Here is an 18,014-nt window from a genome sequence, read left to right as displayed (position 1 = left end):
AAATTTGTCTATGATTTGCTGTTGAGCGATATTAGTAACAAATAAAAAATTCTAATTTATCAGCGAGTCTAGTTTTTCGTCGAAAGCAGGGAGAATCGTAGTGGAGTTTTATGGAATTAATTCCTTCCTCATTTTAAATCGAGATGATTGAGCTGAATCGATCAAATACATCTTATTCATTTTGGAACGGAGCGATCGATTTTTATTTAACGTATACAAAGCAGGAACATTTTGCAGATCCTATTGTTACTATTTAACTGAAGGAAAACAGAGCAAAAAATAATTCCTTATTTTTATAGTCTTTAAATTTGCGTTTGCTTATGTCGTGTCTCAATAAGATCTCGCGGGTGTCAGCGCCTGCAGAATAGCAACCAATTTTTAGGCGCGTAAAGTAGGATTGCTATTACGCAGGCGTGCATTTTGGGTTGCAGTACTACAGGCGTCTTATAGCCTCAGTGGTCATTTTATTATTAATAACAAGTCACCTTGTTAGTTTCTAGAATGTCCGCTACGAGTCTCCACTGTTTTTGATGAAAAAATGAGGAAGTAGTATAACTCAATAATAGATGAACCATCGTTTCGAGTTGAATTTTGAAACGCAAGTCTTTGGTGGATTAAATTAATTTATAATATAATTTAACGGAACTTATAAATGAACAGAACTTCTTATTTGTAAAACTGTTCAACTCTGGACTAAACAGATTTTTATTTTTAAATAGTATTTCATGTAAATTAAACAAAGTCTCTATTTTCAGATAATGTTAAAATATGAGTACGGTTAATTTTACAAAAATGAAAAGGAGATATTACTAGATACGACTGTACAAATAGAATTGCATCCGAACAATTATTTTTGACAAATATAGGAAATTTAATTCGTAGATATCGGCACAAAACGTTCTTTTAAAAATACTATTTTATTGAGTTAAACATTAAAATTATTAAATTTATTATACATCACTATTATCACTATTATTATAAATTAATGAAAAAAACTACGGAAGTCTCCTTAGTTTATAATATAATGGCGATATTTTTAGATCTAGAGAGCAGAAATTTCTCGAGCTGCCGTAGCTTTTTCGGCGAAATGATTAATTAATCCATCAGAAGTTTAATCGTGCAGATAGACGATGTTAAAAGTCACCGAGGAGAAAAGAGAGAGAGAGACAGAGAAGGAGACTGATGGAGAGTAATGAAGATCGCGGCAAGTGTTTACTGCGATCTCAGATAACGCTGAGAAACGGTCGAACGACTGATAGGAAGATGATGATGCCGAGAGGGAGGGGGTGGGGCAGGACGGTGGACGTCGACCCATGAAATCAACCGTCTTTCTTGTCATCTTCTGTTTATCTGTCTTGGTTTTGCCATCGACGGGAGGGTCGGGTAGTCCGCAGGCTGTCGTTGTGAAGCGATTGATCGATGCGACGAGCGGATCGAACGTCGGGGAACATGTCTCTGCGAAAGTCCAGGCGGGACTCGGACTTCGTTCTGTCGCATGTCGGTCATAAGGAACATCTCTTCAAGCTCCTCGTCATCGGCGACTACGGTGTCGGTGAGTGGCGACCGCGAATCGTCGCCCGCCCTCGAACTCGCGTCGCGATTCGCACGTCCCGTGTCTTCGTTGCATCCGGAACTCCCGCGAAAATTCACTAAAATTTTCCGCCCCCCTCGAGTGATGCGATAGAAGAGCGCGATATCCATTAAGATAATCCTCCCTCCTATCATCTGCGATTTTATCAATCGTTCGGATTCTCCTTTCATACAAGCATGCTCGAAAATAACAAAATATTTGCATGTAAAGTCATCGCGAACACTCACCGTTAAGTTATCTTCAGCTTCCAGTAATCGGCTGCTACTCACTTGTGTAAATATGTTATATGTGATGCGATAAAATTATGCACGTACGTGCGGGGCTGCACACATGCAAGAGAATCGCATCTATCGGACTGTACGCAGTCCTGAGTTTTATCGGGATAGGTCACGTAATGTTTTTACGGATTTTTAAAAAATTTCCAGACTATTTATAATCTTGCGGATTACATAATTTTATTTTAAGTTTTGAAGCAGAAACTGTTTTTTTTTTTATTTCAGGCAAAACCGCGCTGGTCAGAAGATACACCGAAGGTAAATTTCTTCTCTTTTCTTCGCGTCGATTAGAATCGTTTCGCGAGAGGTCCTGACCTTTGAAAACGTATCTTCGCGTTTGCGCAAAAAGAGCAATGAGGACCGCATCTTTCGCGAGCAAATATTCCGGAAGTGCACGTTCAAAGAAAGAAACATGCTCTCTCTCTAAAAAGAAAGCAACGCCGGCTCATCCGCCTGTATAGAGAGGTCACATGCGTCGCAGCTGCGGCTGCAGCAGCTGCGACCACGATGCTGATCCGCGCGTCGACGCGACGGCGTCGCCGCACACTCTCGAAACACTGTCTTTTCCAGGGAAGTTCTCTTCAAATTACAAGATTACCATAGGCGCCGATTTTGCGATAAAAACGCTCGATTGGGATCCGCACACTAAAATAAACTTGCAGCTATGGTACTGTCGATACGCATAATTTATTTATCTATTTATCATCTTTCAATATTCCTCTCTTTCTCTTTCTCTTTCGTTATCTGTCTATCTTGTGGTTTCTCAAGTTCCTTAATAATCTCAAGATAAATGCAACTAAAACGGTGATTTCATTCCAGGGACATCGCCGGCCACGAGAGATTCGGATACATGACGCGAGTCTATTATAAATACGCGTAGGTATAACATTTTTTTTATACTTTCTTTTTTAAAATATATTTATTTTAAATATGGATAATTTATTATATTTATTATAAATATCTTATTGCAATCCGAACAGAAAATCTGAATAAAATCACGGAAGATAATCGACTATAATCGAAAATTTTAATTCTCACTCTTTATTTAATTAATCGATTTCAAATCGGCTTCACCACTTTTTTACTGATTTATTTGATCTCCACGCAGAGTGGCCGCGGCTCTTGTATTCGACATCTCCCGCGCAGCGACCTTCCAATCGATGAAGAAATGGCTGAACGATCTTCGGGAAAAAGTCACGCTGCCGGACGGTGCGGACATACCGATCGTACTTCTGGCGAACAAGTGCGACGTATCGGTCGCAGTCACCAACGAACAAATCTCGAAATTCTGCAAGGAGAGCAGGATTGACGCCTGGTACGCGACTTCCGCCAAACAGAACACCAACATCGGTAGGTGAACGGTCAAGGATGAGATTTTATTTCGAAGTCTTTCTTCTTTTCTTCAAGTCCATGTCTTCAAGAAACACTTTGGATGGGCAACATATCGTTTATTTTAACGCATTTTTTATTTTATAACGTATTTTATTTATTAACGTATCTGTTAAGTACGTTAATAAATAAAATACGTAATTAATTTATATTAATAAAGTAACGTAATTAATTTATAAAATACGAGTGGATTTTCCAGTCAATCTGATATCTAAATTACTGACCGCACGTTACGAAAATACTTGCAGATGCAGCGATGCACTATTTGGTGGAGAAGGTATTGAGCGCGAGAATCGAAAACGGTATACGTGACTCGATCCGGTTACGACACGAGTCTCCACCGAAGCGCGAGAAATTTGGCTGTTGCAAGTAGAACGACGGGCTTCGAGATTGTCCGAGATGCACATCAACGAAACGCAACGCGAAAGGAACAACGACGATGGAGATAATAACCGAGAAATCGTTACGACGATCGTCATGAGAAAGGAAATGCCACACGATGGCAGAAAGAGACTGTACAAATTGAGCGATTTTATAAATTGCAAAAATTTATGAATATTATCGTTGCACGATATTCTTTACTGTTGGTCCTTATTTATTATTGGCAAATGCCTTATAACTTTGCAATTCCGCCATAATTACATGAAAAAGATAACTACGACGTTTTATGATAATTATCATTCTAATTATGTGAATCGTATCTTGTGGAGAATTTTTAGCGCGTGTCAACAATCAGTAAAGAGTAATTTTCAAGATTCTCGGCATACCGCAAGACTCGAATAGCAATGACACACGTCAACACGCGCGAATGAATAATTTATAGAACATTATTCTGTCATGGTAAACAAGTTACGAAGATTATGCAAATATACTCGAGAACACAGACTATCACAAGGCTGAATTCTTCTCTTTTCCTCTCCATCTCGCCCGGAGGCTTGTCAGCTGGACGAATTAGATTCGTTTACGTAATGGAAATGTTATTAAGACATTACTGACACGGATATTTGCCAGAAGAAATAAATGTAGCAATAATTATAAGGGATAGAACTTATTCATTTCTGGGTCTACAGTATTCTCAATCGTCGAGAACTCTAGGCAATATGCCAAATAATAATATAGATGCCTCAGAACTCCTCAGAAAAAGAAACAATTTTTAGGGCTAGAACTTTTTCATTTATTGTTTTAAAGAATTTTAAATCATCGAGAACTCTAGGCAATATGTCAAATAACAATATAGATGCCTCAGAACTCCTCAGAAAAAGAAACAATTTTTAGGGCTAGAACTTTTTCAATTATTGGTCTAAAGTATTTTCAATCGTCGAGAACTCTTCGCAATATGCCAAATAACAATATAAATATACCAAAGCTACTAGGAAAAAGAAAAAAATTGTCGACCTCGGAACTTAGAAAACTTCAATTGCCGCTCTTTTTGTAATGCCTTGGTGTTATTCCAGATGTTACAAAGGCTTAATGTATTCTTATGAAGGCATCGATCACCTCGCACTTGTTTTACATTTTAATCATATCAATACTAAAATTATAATTTATTAAAAATGTCTTATTAATAATTATTGACAACTTCCAGGACTCGAGTTTAGTCTGGGAAATCTAGTTCACTCCAACAGCTGTTATTATTATCTAATCTATTAAATTAAAACAGCCAACAGTTACAATCAGATTCCAAATTATTAAGAAGAGAACGTACTTCTGTTATCAACGCGTCAGTTGCGCATATTCGAGCTGTCTGGCCTCGTTTATACACTGAAAGTGTTATCACTTAGCACAGTAGCTACTGATAACGAGCATTTGCCGACTGTGAAAATAACGGTGTTGTGGTCTTGGAATACGGTCTAGTCATGCTAGTCGTGGATCACGATCTGCCGCTATCGGACGTGGTATCGCGCATGTTTCTGTACTAAATGGAATATACAAGTGACATTGAGTTTACGCAATTCCAGAACGTCTGACAGTTGATTACGTTAGGGCAAGTCGACGTGGCTGTGTCTGAACTTTCGAGCTTTTTGATTCCAACGAGGATAAAGTGAAGAAATGGATAGAAGTCGTGCAGACACCGTGGAAACTGGTAAGCTGGAATTTGTACTCAACGGCGATCAGCAGTTATCCTGATTTTGAGACCACTCTATTTCTGGAGCCACTTATAAAGAGCTCTTGTTATATATTTATATAAATATTTCTGCCGGTTTTGTTTTATGGTGCAGTGCTGGGACGTAAACGATTGTCGGAGCTTGGCAGAACGTTAACGCACGAGCACTTCTCTCTGGACTTTCGCAAGTTTTACGTACCACCACCGAGTCATCTGAAAGATTTTTCGAATGACGAGCTGTCCTTGCGGAACATTGGGTATATCAGACAATATCCGTAAGTGAGATGAAAATATCTCTTGCACCGTATTTTTTATAAGCCTCATGCGCCTGCATAATTGCGTATTATTGAATAATACTCACTGAATAAATATTGTTCAATGAAAATTAATTAAATTAATTAATAAAATACTTGAAATCAGGTACAGTAACTTAGTTAACTTATCGTTCAATGACGACGGATCAGCGGCAGCTGTTCTCGAGGATGTTGAAATATTTAAGAAAAGTGGCGGTGGAACCATCGTGGAGAACAGCAACCACGGCTTGCAACGCGACATCTTTTTAATGAAAGCAGTTAGCGAGTCCACTGGGATCAACGTAATTGCCGGAACTGGTACTATTAGCAGCTTCTTGTCAATAACGACGCATGTTATCTCTCACGTACCACTCGACCAAACTATCTTCTCTTTGTTTGCTCCAAATATCTTTTAATTAGATTTCCTTCACGGAAAATATCTTAGTTCATATATTATTATTATTCCATTTACGATATAATTTTATTACGTTTTTGTAACTCGTCAGGATATTATGTTGCCAGTACGCAGAGTGCATCAACTCTCAGTACGTCGAAAGAAGAAATGTATAACTTGATGTACAAAGAATTGCAAACTGGTTGCGAGGAATGTCCCGACGTGAAAGCAGGATTTATCGGAGAAGTCGGCAGCACTTGGCCAATCGAAGGTAAATAGATATAAATTATAAGTTATAAACAGCAATAAATAGTAAATTATCAATTACATCTCGTTAGGTTGCGCATTTTCGTAAAGAATCATTTAATAAAGTCAGTAAAATAATAAAATAAAATAATTAATTAATTGATCGTGAACATAAAAATCAAAATGATATCTTACAAACTTTTGTGTTATATTTTGGAGAAGTATTTGTGTTGTATCACTGTATTTCAGATTTTGAAAAACGAGCTATTTGCGCGACTGGCGAGCTTCAAGCGCAATTGGGTTGCCCTGTGAGCTTTCATCCTGGGAGGAATGAATCTGCGCCCATGGAAATAATGCGGATCTACCAAGAGGCTGGAGGAGATTCCAGCAAAGCCATCATGTCGCACATCGATCGTAAGATCAACAAATTTCTTTCTGCTAACGATATAAATAATTTAAAAAATTCAAATTGAAAAATTCAAGATTTTTTAAAAATTGAAGTTGATATCGCAATCTTCTTTAACGTTTAATTTAATTTTCTGTATTATTTTAATTAAATAATGTCGAATTTGATAGGTACATTGACCAGCGTGGAGAAGCTCATGGAGTTCGCCGACGAGACCAAATGTTACATCCAGTTCGATCTGTTTGGTACCGAATGTTCTTTTTATCAGTTAAACACGACAATCGATATGCTGTCGGACGCACAGCGCGTCAAACGTATTGCGAAGCTAAAGAAAGAAGGAAAACTGCGCCGAGTCCTCATGAGTCACGACGTTCACACCAAGCATAGACTGGTACAGTTGAATTTTCGAGTTTATGTAATATAAAGATCATTGAGTCATTTAAAGATCAAAATTAATTTGAAAACGGCAAGAATGTAAATGATTAAGTTTTAGTGGATAAAAATTAAATTATTTTGTTAACTTTTAGATACCTTTCGGTGGTCATGGATATTCTCATATCACGAGTAACGTTATACCAAGCATAATGATGAACAGGGGCTTTACTACGGAGGAAATCAATACGATTACAATTGAAAATCCCAGAAAGTGGCTTACTCGAGAATAATTTATTTGCGGAGCAAGGTGTGTCTTTTCTCATGAAACGGTAATGGATTCTTATTTTATTGAGTGTACGTTGCTGCATTATAGTCTAATGTCCTTATTTTATACTCATTGCCTTAATTATACGAACGCGTTTTTTTAAATATAAAACGATACAAATTGCATTTTATTTACATACGATGCACGATAAGCTTTGGTAAAGGTCAGTATCCGGCCGAGGAGCTTTAGCTTCCTGGCTTTTCCGATTTTCGGAAATTAAATACGCGCGCGACACATTCGACGTTCGCGATACATCATTCATGAGCGAAAGAATAATTTATACAACGCACTATTCTATCGTACTAGACGAGGTACAAAAATCATGCGAACTGGCTCGATAACAGTAACGAGAGAGTATCAGTCTTCCTTTCTTCCTCGTGACGAAAGACGTTTATCCTCTCCTCTCAATTTTTCGACATCAGCCTTCGATCTGCGATGTCTTACAGCTCCTCCTGGAGTTGCGAACTTCTCACGGGATTCATGGCTATAGACACCGTCGACACCATGGTTTTGCTGAAGTCCTTTGAGTAATCTGTGGCCAAGGAGTAAGACGTGATTATACTTCGATGGCGACATCACTCGGCACTGTCGTGTCAAATGCAGAGAAGAGAGTAGCAATTGACGAAAAAGCGCTAGCCTAAAGCTGTCTTGAAGTAGTGAATGATTTGTGTTTCCTAAGATACAGTGGTATCATGATATGTATGGAAGAAATATATGTATACAAGGAATAAAATATCGCAATAAAATAGTGAAAGAAAGAAGTTAGATGTGATGCAATTTATGTAATTTACACATTTATAAATTATGGTTTGTAAAGAAAATATCTTAGAATATTCTTTTCTCTTAATTTCCAATTACAACATAATTGTCTCAATCAGTATCCTTCAACATAAATCCTTCACCGTGCTTCAATGATTAAAACTACGAGTCAATGATTAAAATCTTGCAACGATTAGAAGCAAGACATTCGGAAATAAATTTAAGCAATTAAATGAAAAGTCAATGATCCATCGGACTTTGTTAGTGCATTATTAAATCACGAGTTGCATTCCGACGACGACGACCCTTCGACGTCGCTCGCTCTGCCCTTCACCGAGGGATGAAGTTAGGGACGTGTTAGGCATAAAAAATAAAGAAATCGAAGATTAGAACTTGCGATTAGTCGGTGTTAACGTACGCACACACTGACCACTTATATTAGCGATATCAAAAAGCGGCAATCAAATAGAAAGCAGCAAACTTGGTGCCCTTGACTTACGAAGTGAGCGAGTGGTCGCTTAGCTCGGTCAGAGCTTGGTGAGAGTTACCGCGTGTCGTTGCTCGAAGTTACCTTGGGCGAAGTCCTGGTGATGGACCTGATGGCCAGCGCAGGGCGCGCTGCTTCCGTACGGTGTCAAACTCGCCCTTATCCACGAGCAGCCGATCACCCCGGCGTACGCCTGCCTGTACTGCTTGTTCATGATCACATAAATGATCGGGTTCACGCACGACGCAAAGTACAGCAGCAGATAGCCCAGAATGTGACACTCTGAAGCATTCGAAAAAAAAGCAACAGTTAACTCTGCTCTCTCAAGAGTAATATGAATACTTGATTATCTTCTGCACATATCAGACTTTATTAGGGGTGTGATTTAGTTTTGAGGGTTTTGCAACAGATGGCTGTAGTGTCAGTTTGTTCCAATAGCTGTTTCCGATAACTGTTGTTTCTTACAGTCTTGACATTATCCATGACATTTAGTAGCATTATAGCAATAGATGCAATAACGGTCGTGTTTATATCATCGTAAAAATACAACTTCCGAAACAGCATTTTCGACATGCGTTGCTTTTGTTTTTTAATCAAAAGAAAACTGCGGCTGACGGTTATAGAATTCTTGTGAAAACTTATGGTGATTCTGCCCCATTAATTAAGACGTGTGAATACTGGTTTAGACGCTTTAAAAGTGGTTATACTGATGTGAAGGACAAAGAACGCTCGGGACAACTAAGAAAGCTTGAAAATGCAGATTTGCAAGCATTAGTGGACGAAAATCCAACACAATCCACTTCAGAACTTGCCAGAGCATTAAATGTTGATCGTACAACAGTTACCAAACATTTACATGAAATGGGAAAAATTCAGAAAGAAGGGAAATGGGTTCGACATCAATTATCGGAAAGTGCCATTTGAACATTTGCATTTCGTTGATCGCCAGGCAAAAAAAGAAGAGTCTTTTGTCTCGGATTGTTACTGGGGATGAAAAGTGGATCTATTTTGATAATTCCAAACGCAGAAAATCATGGGTGGATCCAAGCCAACTATCAACATCAACTCCGAGACGCAATATTCACGGTTCAAAAGTAATGCTCTGTATTTGGTGGGATAGTGTACTATGAGCTGTTAAATCCGCATGAGACTGTCACGGCTGATCGTTATCGACACCAATTGTACAAGTTGAAGCAAGCATTCGACCAAAAACGACCAGCAATTGCGAGTAAACGACGGAAAGTGATTCTTCTTCGTGACAACGCTCGACCTCACGTTGCGTTATCAGTGGAACAAACACTATTAGAGCTTGAATGGCAAGTCTTCTCCGGACATTGCTCCATGCGATTATTATTTGTTCCGGTCGATGCAACACGCTTTAGAGGATACACACTTTCATAATTTCGAAGAAGTGCGAAAATTCGTCGACGAATGGATCAATTCAAAAGAGTGATTTTATCGTGGTGGAATCCATCTCTTGCCAGAAAGATGGGAAAAAGTTATAGAAAACGAAGGAAAATATTTTGATTAAGGTATTCATTCATTATCATATTTAAATACATGCGTTTTTGAGCAAAAAACCCTCAAAACTAAATCACACCCCTAATATATTTCCTTATTTATATAATTATTTATTGTTGCCTAATGGCTGAATTTCGATTGTGATTTGAATTATTTTTGTATATATAATAAAAAAATGATGCATCTCTTCTTACCGGGACATCTGACTTCCGCATCGGCCACCTTGACGATGGTGATTGGCAGGTAGCACGCAAGGAAGCTGAGGAAGATCACCAACACCATTTTTGTGATTCTCCACTCGCTACGCTTCTGCTTGATCTCTCTAATATCCCTGCTGGGTGTGTGAGGCGACTTTATCGTCGGTCCTACATGCTTCCGCATTCTTGATTCTGATCTGTAGTATTAGTGCATGGTTTTGATTGATAATCATCATGAGGAAATAATAGTGGAGGATATATGTGAGGAAATGTAAATTACTTGTGCACCACCCAGAATATTCTGGCGTAACAGCCTACAATCACCACGCAGGGTATCAGGAACCCCATGATGAAGAGGAATGTCTTGGAAGTGTGACCATGATGGTCCTTGACAATAGAGCAGGTCTCCAGATTGGAATCGTAGTCAAATTTACCTAAAGAGAGCCAGAAGAAGATAGATAAGAAATTGCAAGCGATAAATAATGAGTTGTGAATAATAAAGTAATATTAAAAAACGAAGATATTCTTAATCTTCTATTCGACTGAAAATTTATAATTAAGATTTCAATATTATTGAATAACGTTTAAATAATAATTGAAGCGGAAGCTTACCCCACACTTCCAAAAGCGTGGGTATCTGCATTCCGTAAGAGAACACCCAGCAGAAGACGATCATCGCGGCGATCCAGTATTTTTTATACACTTTGCTGTATATGGTATAGTGCGCTATCATAATGTACCTACAGAATACAAATTGTCAATTATAATTATATTTGATCTGATCGCACATTAATTCTCAAACAGTTTATTTGTCACGCTCAATCAAATTAAAACAAATTGCCTGATTGAATGAACCGAGGCATAAAAGTTTAAGTATGAAAATAAAGAAGAGACACACACCTGTTGATAGTAATAGCTGCAACAGATAGGAGACTGACGCCAACGTTTCCGTATCGAAAGAAGGGTACGAAGACGCACAAAAATCGTACATCCGTCCAGCTGGCGTTGATGAACCTGATGGAGTCGAACGGCAGCACCAGCAGGCAGAACACAAAGTCCGCGACGCACAAGCTATTGATGCAGATTAATGTAATTAACGTGGACATGAAGAAGAGCCACATAACGAGAATGTTAAAACTTGCAGCCAACACTCTACGTTAAATGGTAGCAGTATGTCTGTGTGCGCGATAATTACAGGCATATTGTCTGGATTAATACCTTATGATAAAAGCCGCTGCGACATTGCGAACTTTAGGATATTTGCAGAGAGCAACGATCGTCAGTAAATTACCGGCGAGACCGACGAGCATGATGATGATTGCTACCACTGCTGCGAAGGTCCTCAAGGGCTTTGGAAATCTGCAACGCATAAATCAACAATCGTAAGAACGATTATTTTTTTATTCATCAATTTTTATCGATTTCGTTAATTTTTCAAGAAAGATCAATATCGGATCAGCTGAGATATGCAGGAAGCCACAAGCAATTCCAGAGCACATATTGCGTGCACCAAACTGATCGACGTACCTTGACGATTCCGCATCAACGATAGTGCTGTGTGTAATGTTGTCCATGACGTGCGACGTCCACGTGGTCGCGCCATCCATCATTCCGGCTTTGGCGAAGGTGTTGAAGCTTTGTTCGAACGGTTCCATTTAGTCTCGTCCGACCTCGAAGGCCTGCGGCATTCGTGAACGGAAGAGCGAAATTAAATATTCGACCTGTATTCTCCTAGGCGGATGACTAAAGCGGATGACTAATCGCGCGGGCGACAGTCGCAGGAATATCCGTAGCGCGAATATTTCGGCGAATATAAAAATAACCGGGACACCGATCTGCAGATCGGCGTCTCGATCTATCACATATCTGTCGGCCGAGTGATTCGTCTTGGAGATGAAGTGAAATTACGGCGAGAGGCTGTAGAAACATAAGAAACACGATGTTCCTCCTTCATGATAGGCATTCATTGACAAGTCAACGCCTATCATGAGACCCGTTTGCGCTATTATTGCGAAACAAACGAGGCAGACACGGTATTCCCACGGAGGAAACCGCGATCTGAAATTCCGGTTGGCGCGCGACGCGACGCGCCGCGCCGCGATCTGATGCAAGGCGGATGCGACGACGCACTTGTTGCTTCAAAGCCTTTTCCTGAATTGCGACAGACAAAACCAGCGTGGTGCAACGAGCTATCGCTGTACCACAACGCGTTAAAAATCAACGCCTTCGTTAGTCTTGAGATATAACGTGGATTAACACTTACAATTTCGAGACTTTTTTAAACAATCTTTAATTAAGTATTACATATCAAATTAGAATACGTCTCAAGAGATTTCAATAACTGTTGAGTTACAACCAGACCCATAAAAAAGTATGAGGACGCCTGAAATAAGGTACACAGGAGTTTATTAACGGAATCGCCGTTAAAAGAGGCCGAAAGAAATTTACATCGCGCGACGCGCGATTTATATTAATCGCGTTCGTCCCGCACGTCAGTGTCTAGCAGAGATTACCGAGGACTCTAATTGTAAGTGAGGAACTCTCAAGAACGAGAGCCTGATGACGCGTGGGACGTTTGACATTTGCGTTATGCAAATCCCGCGCGCGCGAGGCGCATTAAAATAATTCTCCGGCCCAGACAATGGCGCGGCGGGGAACGGACACTCGCGTTAATCGCGAAGAAAGGAGACCGTAAGAATTCATTATTATTTATGGGCTGGTGACAACGGAAATAGCTAGTCCGGAGGATAACGATTTACCGAGGATAACGTTCTCGGAGAACGATACCGATTCTCCGAGATTGGCGGCATTCTTCGGCCCGCAGCCGCCCGTTGATGGCTTCCGGGCCAGCCGAGGTACTCCATAATTCCATATTCCGTCAGTGGCGTTTCCGGATACCTTGAATCCGCTCGCGATAATCACACCGACGTGACCAACGTGCGATTTTGCAATGTAAATTCGTAATATCCCTCATTCCAAAGCTTCCTTGTAAATCTTCCTTCGAGCGCCGTTCTCCGATCATTAAACCGCAGCCACGCGACAGCAAACGGTTTACGAATGGCTTTGGCTCATCGTTACATGAGTCATTTACATCACCGAGACGTGCAGAGAACGTTGCTCGAGTCTACCCGGAATGTACGATATCAATTATGAGTTAGCAGTATATAGCGTGTCAGTTTCCTGCTACTCGAGTAATTGCCTCTGAATATCGAGATCTTGTTTATCGTTCTGATTTCTTGTACTTGATAAACGCAGAGATTCTGAAGCAAAATTTATTAGCTGAGTTTGTCAAGTAATTTATAATGTCGTAATTTTTCTTGATTATTATATTTTTAGTATGGCTCTTTCATTATTGGATAAATCTGTGAAGAACTACTGCAAGGAGAATTCACGTCAATAAAAAATTGCGAATCTATATTTATCGATCAACGATAGCGATCCATGTGCAATGCATAGTCGCGGAGGGTGCGCTGGATTTGGTAAACTGGGGTCAAACTGCGGTGCATTAACCCCGATTGAGCTTAATTAAAGGAAATTAACGGACACCCGGTACTAGGCGTCCCCTCGCGACGAAAAAACTGATGAAAGCCACGAAAGACATGGGAACGCATCAACGCGTCGCGCCGGCCGTGTCGCTGTCCCCTTTACATGCACATACGCGTCTGCAAAAATTGACAAAATAATTTCATGTTATCGTAACTGCATCGTGAGAGAGAGATAACTGATTGTCAATAGCTAAACTACCGAAGAATCGCTATATATCGCACGGAAAAATTACGAAATCAAGGAAAAACTTCGAAACGAGTTTAATTGGAGAGCAATTTTTCATTTTTTGTCTTGACATAAAACAAATATATATTATGTATAAATTTTTATTTAACGATATACATCAGTGTTTTGACTTTATCTGAAGGAGGCAAGCTTAAACTCCGAGAAAGGAGTGTATATTTGACTTTTATATCAGTTCGATAAGTCAATCGGTGACGCGCTGTGACGGAAGACGCGGCGCGAAACCGCGAACATTATTTCTCGTTCTGTGGAAGTTCCTCGGTGACGGACTGACGTCACCGAATGATTTCCGTGTTAATCATGCGGCGAACGGCAATGAATGAGTCAAGTTGAGTCACGGTGAAAGTACCTGGAGCGAATCAGCGCCGGTCGCCGATGCGTCGATCGGCGTCTCGTTCGGTCAAGAGCGCATTCAGTCTTTCGCACACGAATTCGTATTTCCGGTGGAACGTTTGCGACAATCGCGCGTGAGACTCTAACAATCTATCTTCTTAATTAAAAATTGACAACAACACACAGTGAAATTATTCTTTTATTTGGTACTAAGATTATTACGTAATTCTACGTACAAATTCTGATTATCATAATGCGACTGTGTACGTCATTCAGTAATTAAAATTAAATTCAGTATTAAGCCTCGACAAAGCGCGATTGCTTGTTATTGCGTCACTAGGGCGCACGAAATCCAGAATAAATGATCGCATGAATCAGTATTTAATCTCATTACGTTCGCAACTTTTTTATGTGACTGAAATGGAGATCGAGCGGGATATAAATGTGCGAATACCGAGTGCGAAAAGATAGTGCGTGTACACGAGTCGAGTGCACGATCGTTGAAAGTCGATCAAGGCGCGACACTCTCATGTACCGCCCACGAGAGGACCACGTGGCGTGGATGTCAAACGTCTGCAAACGTACGGCACAAAACATGTGTCGTGCTATTCATACCGTGCATTAGCGGTAGATATGCTGTATGCCGGGTGATACTAAGATACCGGCTCGTTTAAAGCGGAAGGCTCCCTGGTGATCTTAATTTCTTAACGATCTTAATATCTAAATTTACAAGACAATTCCAAAGCAAATTCAAACAAAGCAGACAATCAAACCTGCAGGAAGCTTTCAAAAATTTTTGTGCATTCTGACTTTATTGGCGTAATTTTTATGCACTTTTCTAGGAACTAATTAGTCTTCAAAATACTCGAATAATTGCCTCAAGGCTTAATATTTTGTGTAACATGCAATTGCAAGTCTGTAATATATGATACACTGAATTATGTATGGGATCGTTTGTACGTGCGATTGAAGTACGTAAAGCTCCCTTGAATTTTCGCAGTAGCTTTGGTAGGATCCAGCTAATTGAATACTACTGCACGCGTCGTAATTCTCCCCACGTCATGTTTCTAAATTGCTCGTCAGGACCGTCGAACCACCCGCCACGGTTTTTTGCCCTGTTCTCGGCATTGGTCCCACAGGATCGCAGACCAACGCCGCCCTTGAGACCAGGCGGATCCAGGCGGGGTGAAAACCGCGATTAAACGATACTTCTTAGGGATTCAATCAGCCGGCTTTCAAGGTACTCGAATAATTGTTTCATCTTCTATCGTGCTTGCATTCGCGATTAAAAATCGATTACACACTTCGACAAGCTTAATTGACGCGTTAAAGCTTGAGACAAAGAAACAGTTGAGAAGAACAAGATAAATAAAACAGTAACGAGTATTACTTACCACTCGTCGATTCCTACTTCAGAGTAGCCATGAATCTGGGCGAGGTGACAGACAATCGAAGATGCAAGAGGAAAATTAATGACTTTTTTCAACTGAGGAATGCGAGAAGAATTCTCGATCTGCAGATGATCTCACGCGCTTCTCAGCGTGCGTTCTAACGGAGAATGATTAAAGTTGTGTAAGAGAATAATTTAATATCGTTATTTCCGTGAATCCTTCAGCTCTCGAGCGTCACGTGACGAAATCTTCATTGGCACACCGGCTGACTAGTATATTTTTATTTTAATACCTTCGGCTCTCTTCTCTTCCTCTTTGTTCTATTCGTGTCTTCGCAGTTTTATTGTACTAATCTAACTCCGTCGAAATTCAACTGATTTCCACAAAGTCCGATCACTTAATGCTTTCTTCCCTCAAGCAAAGGTAACTCAACGGTGCTGGGAAAGTTGTCGATTCTTCGCCGATGACGTGGCCGAATTTTGATTTCGTCGAAATTTTTTGTTATCGTTCAAAAAATTCCACAGAAAGTCCCAACTAAACGTCCTTCGTGTCCACTCGTGTAACTTTGTCGTCTTTATTTTAAACGATATCTCCGAGCGGACGACATTTCCTTTCCGGAGGACCTCACGCACGTAACTTGAATTTTTATTTGAAATTTTGCAAAGCAGTTTCCAGCCGAATGACACCTGTCTGTCTGTCTCGCGGACGATCGTGACTTCTTTCGCGACGACTCGCGATCTCGACTGCGCGCGCGATCGATTGTCCGGGGACCGGACCGACTCGCGGAGGGGACCGCCGCGCGCGATGTCGAGGGCACCGTGTATGCGTCAGCGTCACCGTGGATGGACTACTGCTTACCCAGCATTCCGTCAGATCGTACACACGCTAGATACGGGCCCCGAGTGCGGGTAGGCGGCCGCAGAAGGAGGAGGTTGTGGGAGAGAGAGGGAGAGAGGACGCGGGGAAACGGGCTCGGTCCTCGGTGTGGGCTCGATGACGAGCGAGACCACATCTGCGCCCAAGACCCGGGGACCCCTGGTGACCCTTTCGCTGTGACACACCGAGCTGCGCCTTTTCAAGTTGTGCGGAATGTGCTGCGATGGCAATATATCGCGTCCTTCCGCTTGTTTTTGCGTAATTGGGACGAGAATTATGTTATATGCGGGTGTGGTAAATTTCTACGTTTCGCAGAGGAAATCAGCTGAACGATTAAGATAGGCGAGAGATTCAGAATATTTTTTAAATGTTTTTACTTTTACTTCTAACATACAAGTTATTGTTAAACAAGAATAAAAGAATTGAAGATTGACTGTCTCGCGGCTGGCGAGATAAGCCGAAGTAGATCTCCCCGATGGGGATCGATTACGGTATCAGATCGCACGAGAACTTCTCGAATCCACTCGCGCTCGCCGATAAGATCATCGTACTCTCTCGATACCGCGGGCGTGTAGCCCGTTTATTACGTGAGCAACCGAGGAGACACGAGCGAGAGTGAATTAGACACAACGAAGTGGAACCGACCGGCCGCATTAATTGGAATGACTAAATCGAACCTCGCTAGATTTACGCGTCACAGAAGCGACCCGCATTCAACACAAGCGCGCCCATTTGTCCGGAATTAATTCGATCATCTTCTCTCCCTCCCCTTCCTCCGCTCTTTCAATTCATAAGCTCATCATTTTCTGCCGAGAAAAACAATATAATCTATCTATCTATTTTTTTTAATCGAATATATTAATAAGTTTTATACGTAACATCAATGATACGCTTGTGTGCGACGACCTAGATCTAGCGGATGTCCTTCCGGCTACAGATATGTGGTACGACAAATTAAAAACATATCATCAATGACAGAACACTTTGGCATTGGGGAAATTGGGAAAGATAATATTAACAATGTTTCGCCGCGATTATAATAAAAGTGAGATAAGAAAAATGTTCGGTTCTCAATTAACAACGCGAGCTCCAATGCAGGAGTACCGTAACTGAAGAGTGATAAAATATTTCCCTCAGAGATCAATTAATTTTAAAGCAAAAATACCTTCATTTAAAAGTAATATTGAGAAAGAAAGATACATATCTTAATTTGCTTCATTGCTTAATTTATTGCTTAATCAATTTCTCAAACTTTCTTTCTTT

At 40.5% G+C, this 18,014-nt stretch overlaps 3 protein-coding genes across 7 annotated transcripts; 2 read left to right on the top strand and 1 right to left on the bottom strand.

The window, feature by feature from the left end:
• The first annotated feature begins 162 nt into the window (after nt 1-162).
• Nucleotides 163-4,143, top strand: LOC105279975 (ras-related protein Rab-38). The gene is made up of 6 exons (XM_011340116.3): nt 163-1,552; nt 2,092-2,124; nt 2,437-2,533; nt 2,686-2,742; nt 2,975-3,216; nt 3,504-4,143. The coding sequence occupies exons 1-6, from the start codon at nt 1,420-1,422 to the stop codon at nt 3,626-3,628; spliced, it is 687 nt and encodes a 228-aa protein (XP_011338418.1). The 5' UTR covers nt 163-1,419; the 3' UTR covers nt 3,629-4,143.
• A 945-nt stretch (nt 4,144-5,088) lies between these two features.
• LOC105280008 (phosphotriesterase-related protein) lies at nt 5,089-8,214 on the top strand. Of its 3 annotated transcripts, none has more exons than XM_011340177.3 (8): nt 5,305-5,338; nt 5,475-5,634; nt 5,780-5,970; nt 6,159-6,317; nt 6,542-6,706; nt 6,869-7,089; nt 7,226-7,380; nt 7,845-8,214. In XM_011340177.3, exons 1-7 carry the CDS (start codon nt 5,305-5,307, stop codon nt 7,361-7,363), a joined length of 1,068 nt encoding a protein of 355 aa, XP_011338479.1. In that variant the 3' UTR covers nt 7,364-7,380; nt 7,845-8,214. The 3 variants fall into 3 exon arrangements, with proteins under 3 accessions (XP_026827546.1, XP_011338479.1, XP_011338480.1); XM_011340178.3 differs by having other exon boundaries at nt 7,226-7,402; XM_026971745.1 differs by having other exon boundaries at nt 5,089-5,338; nt 7,226-8,214.
• LOC105279994 (G-protein coupled receptor moody) lies at nt 7,346-16,745 on the bottom strand. Of its 3 annotated transcripts, none has more exons than XM_011340155.3 (9): nt 15,879-16,745; nt 11,890-12,041; nt 11,581-11,721; nt 11,263-11,433; nt 10,975-11,102; nt 10,643-10,796; nt 10,360-10,559; nt 8,657-8,926; nt 7,346-7,930 (listed from the first exon to the last, which is right to left on the bottom strand). In XM_011340155.3, the coding sequence occupies exons 2-8, from the start codon at nt 12,015-12,017 to the stop codon at nt 8,685-8,687; spliced, it is 1,164 nt and encodes a 387-aa protein (XP_011338457.1). In that variant the 5' UTR covers nt 12,018-12,041; nt 15,879-16,745; the 3' UTR covers nt 7,346-7,930; nt 8,657-8,684. The 3 variants fall into 3 exon arrangements, with proteins under 3 accessions (XP_011338457.1, XP_011338451.1, XP_011338464.1); XM_011340149.3 differs by having other exon boundaries at nt 8,729-8,926; nt 15,879-16,743; XM_011340162.3 differs by lacking the exon at nt 11,890-12,041 and having other exon boundaries at nt 8,729-8,926; nt 15,879-16,744.
• Nucleotides 16,746-18,014: the final 1,269 nt, after the last annotated feature.

The sequence above is a fragment of the Ooceraea biroi genome, chromosome 8 (genome assembly GCF_003672135.1).
Source record: "Ooceraea biroi isolate clonal line C1 chromosome 8, Obir_v5.4, whole genome shotgun sequence".
Lineage (NCBI taxonomy): Eukaryota > Metazoa > Arthropoda > Insecta > Hymenoptera > Formicidae > Ooceraea > Ooceraea biroi.
Note: the sequence above shows the minus strand (reverse complement) of the source record. Positions and strands in the feature narration are given on the sequence as shown.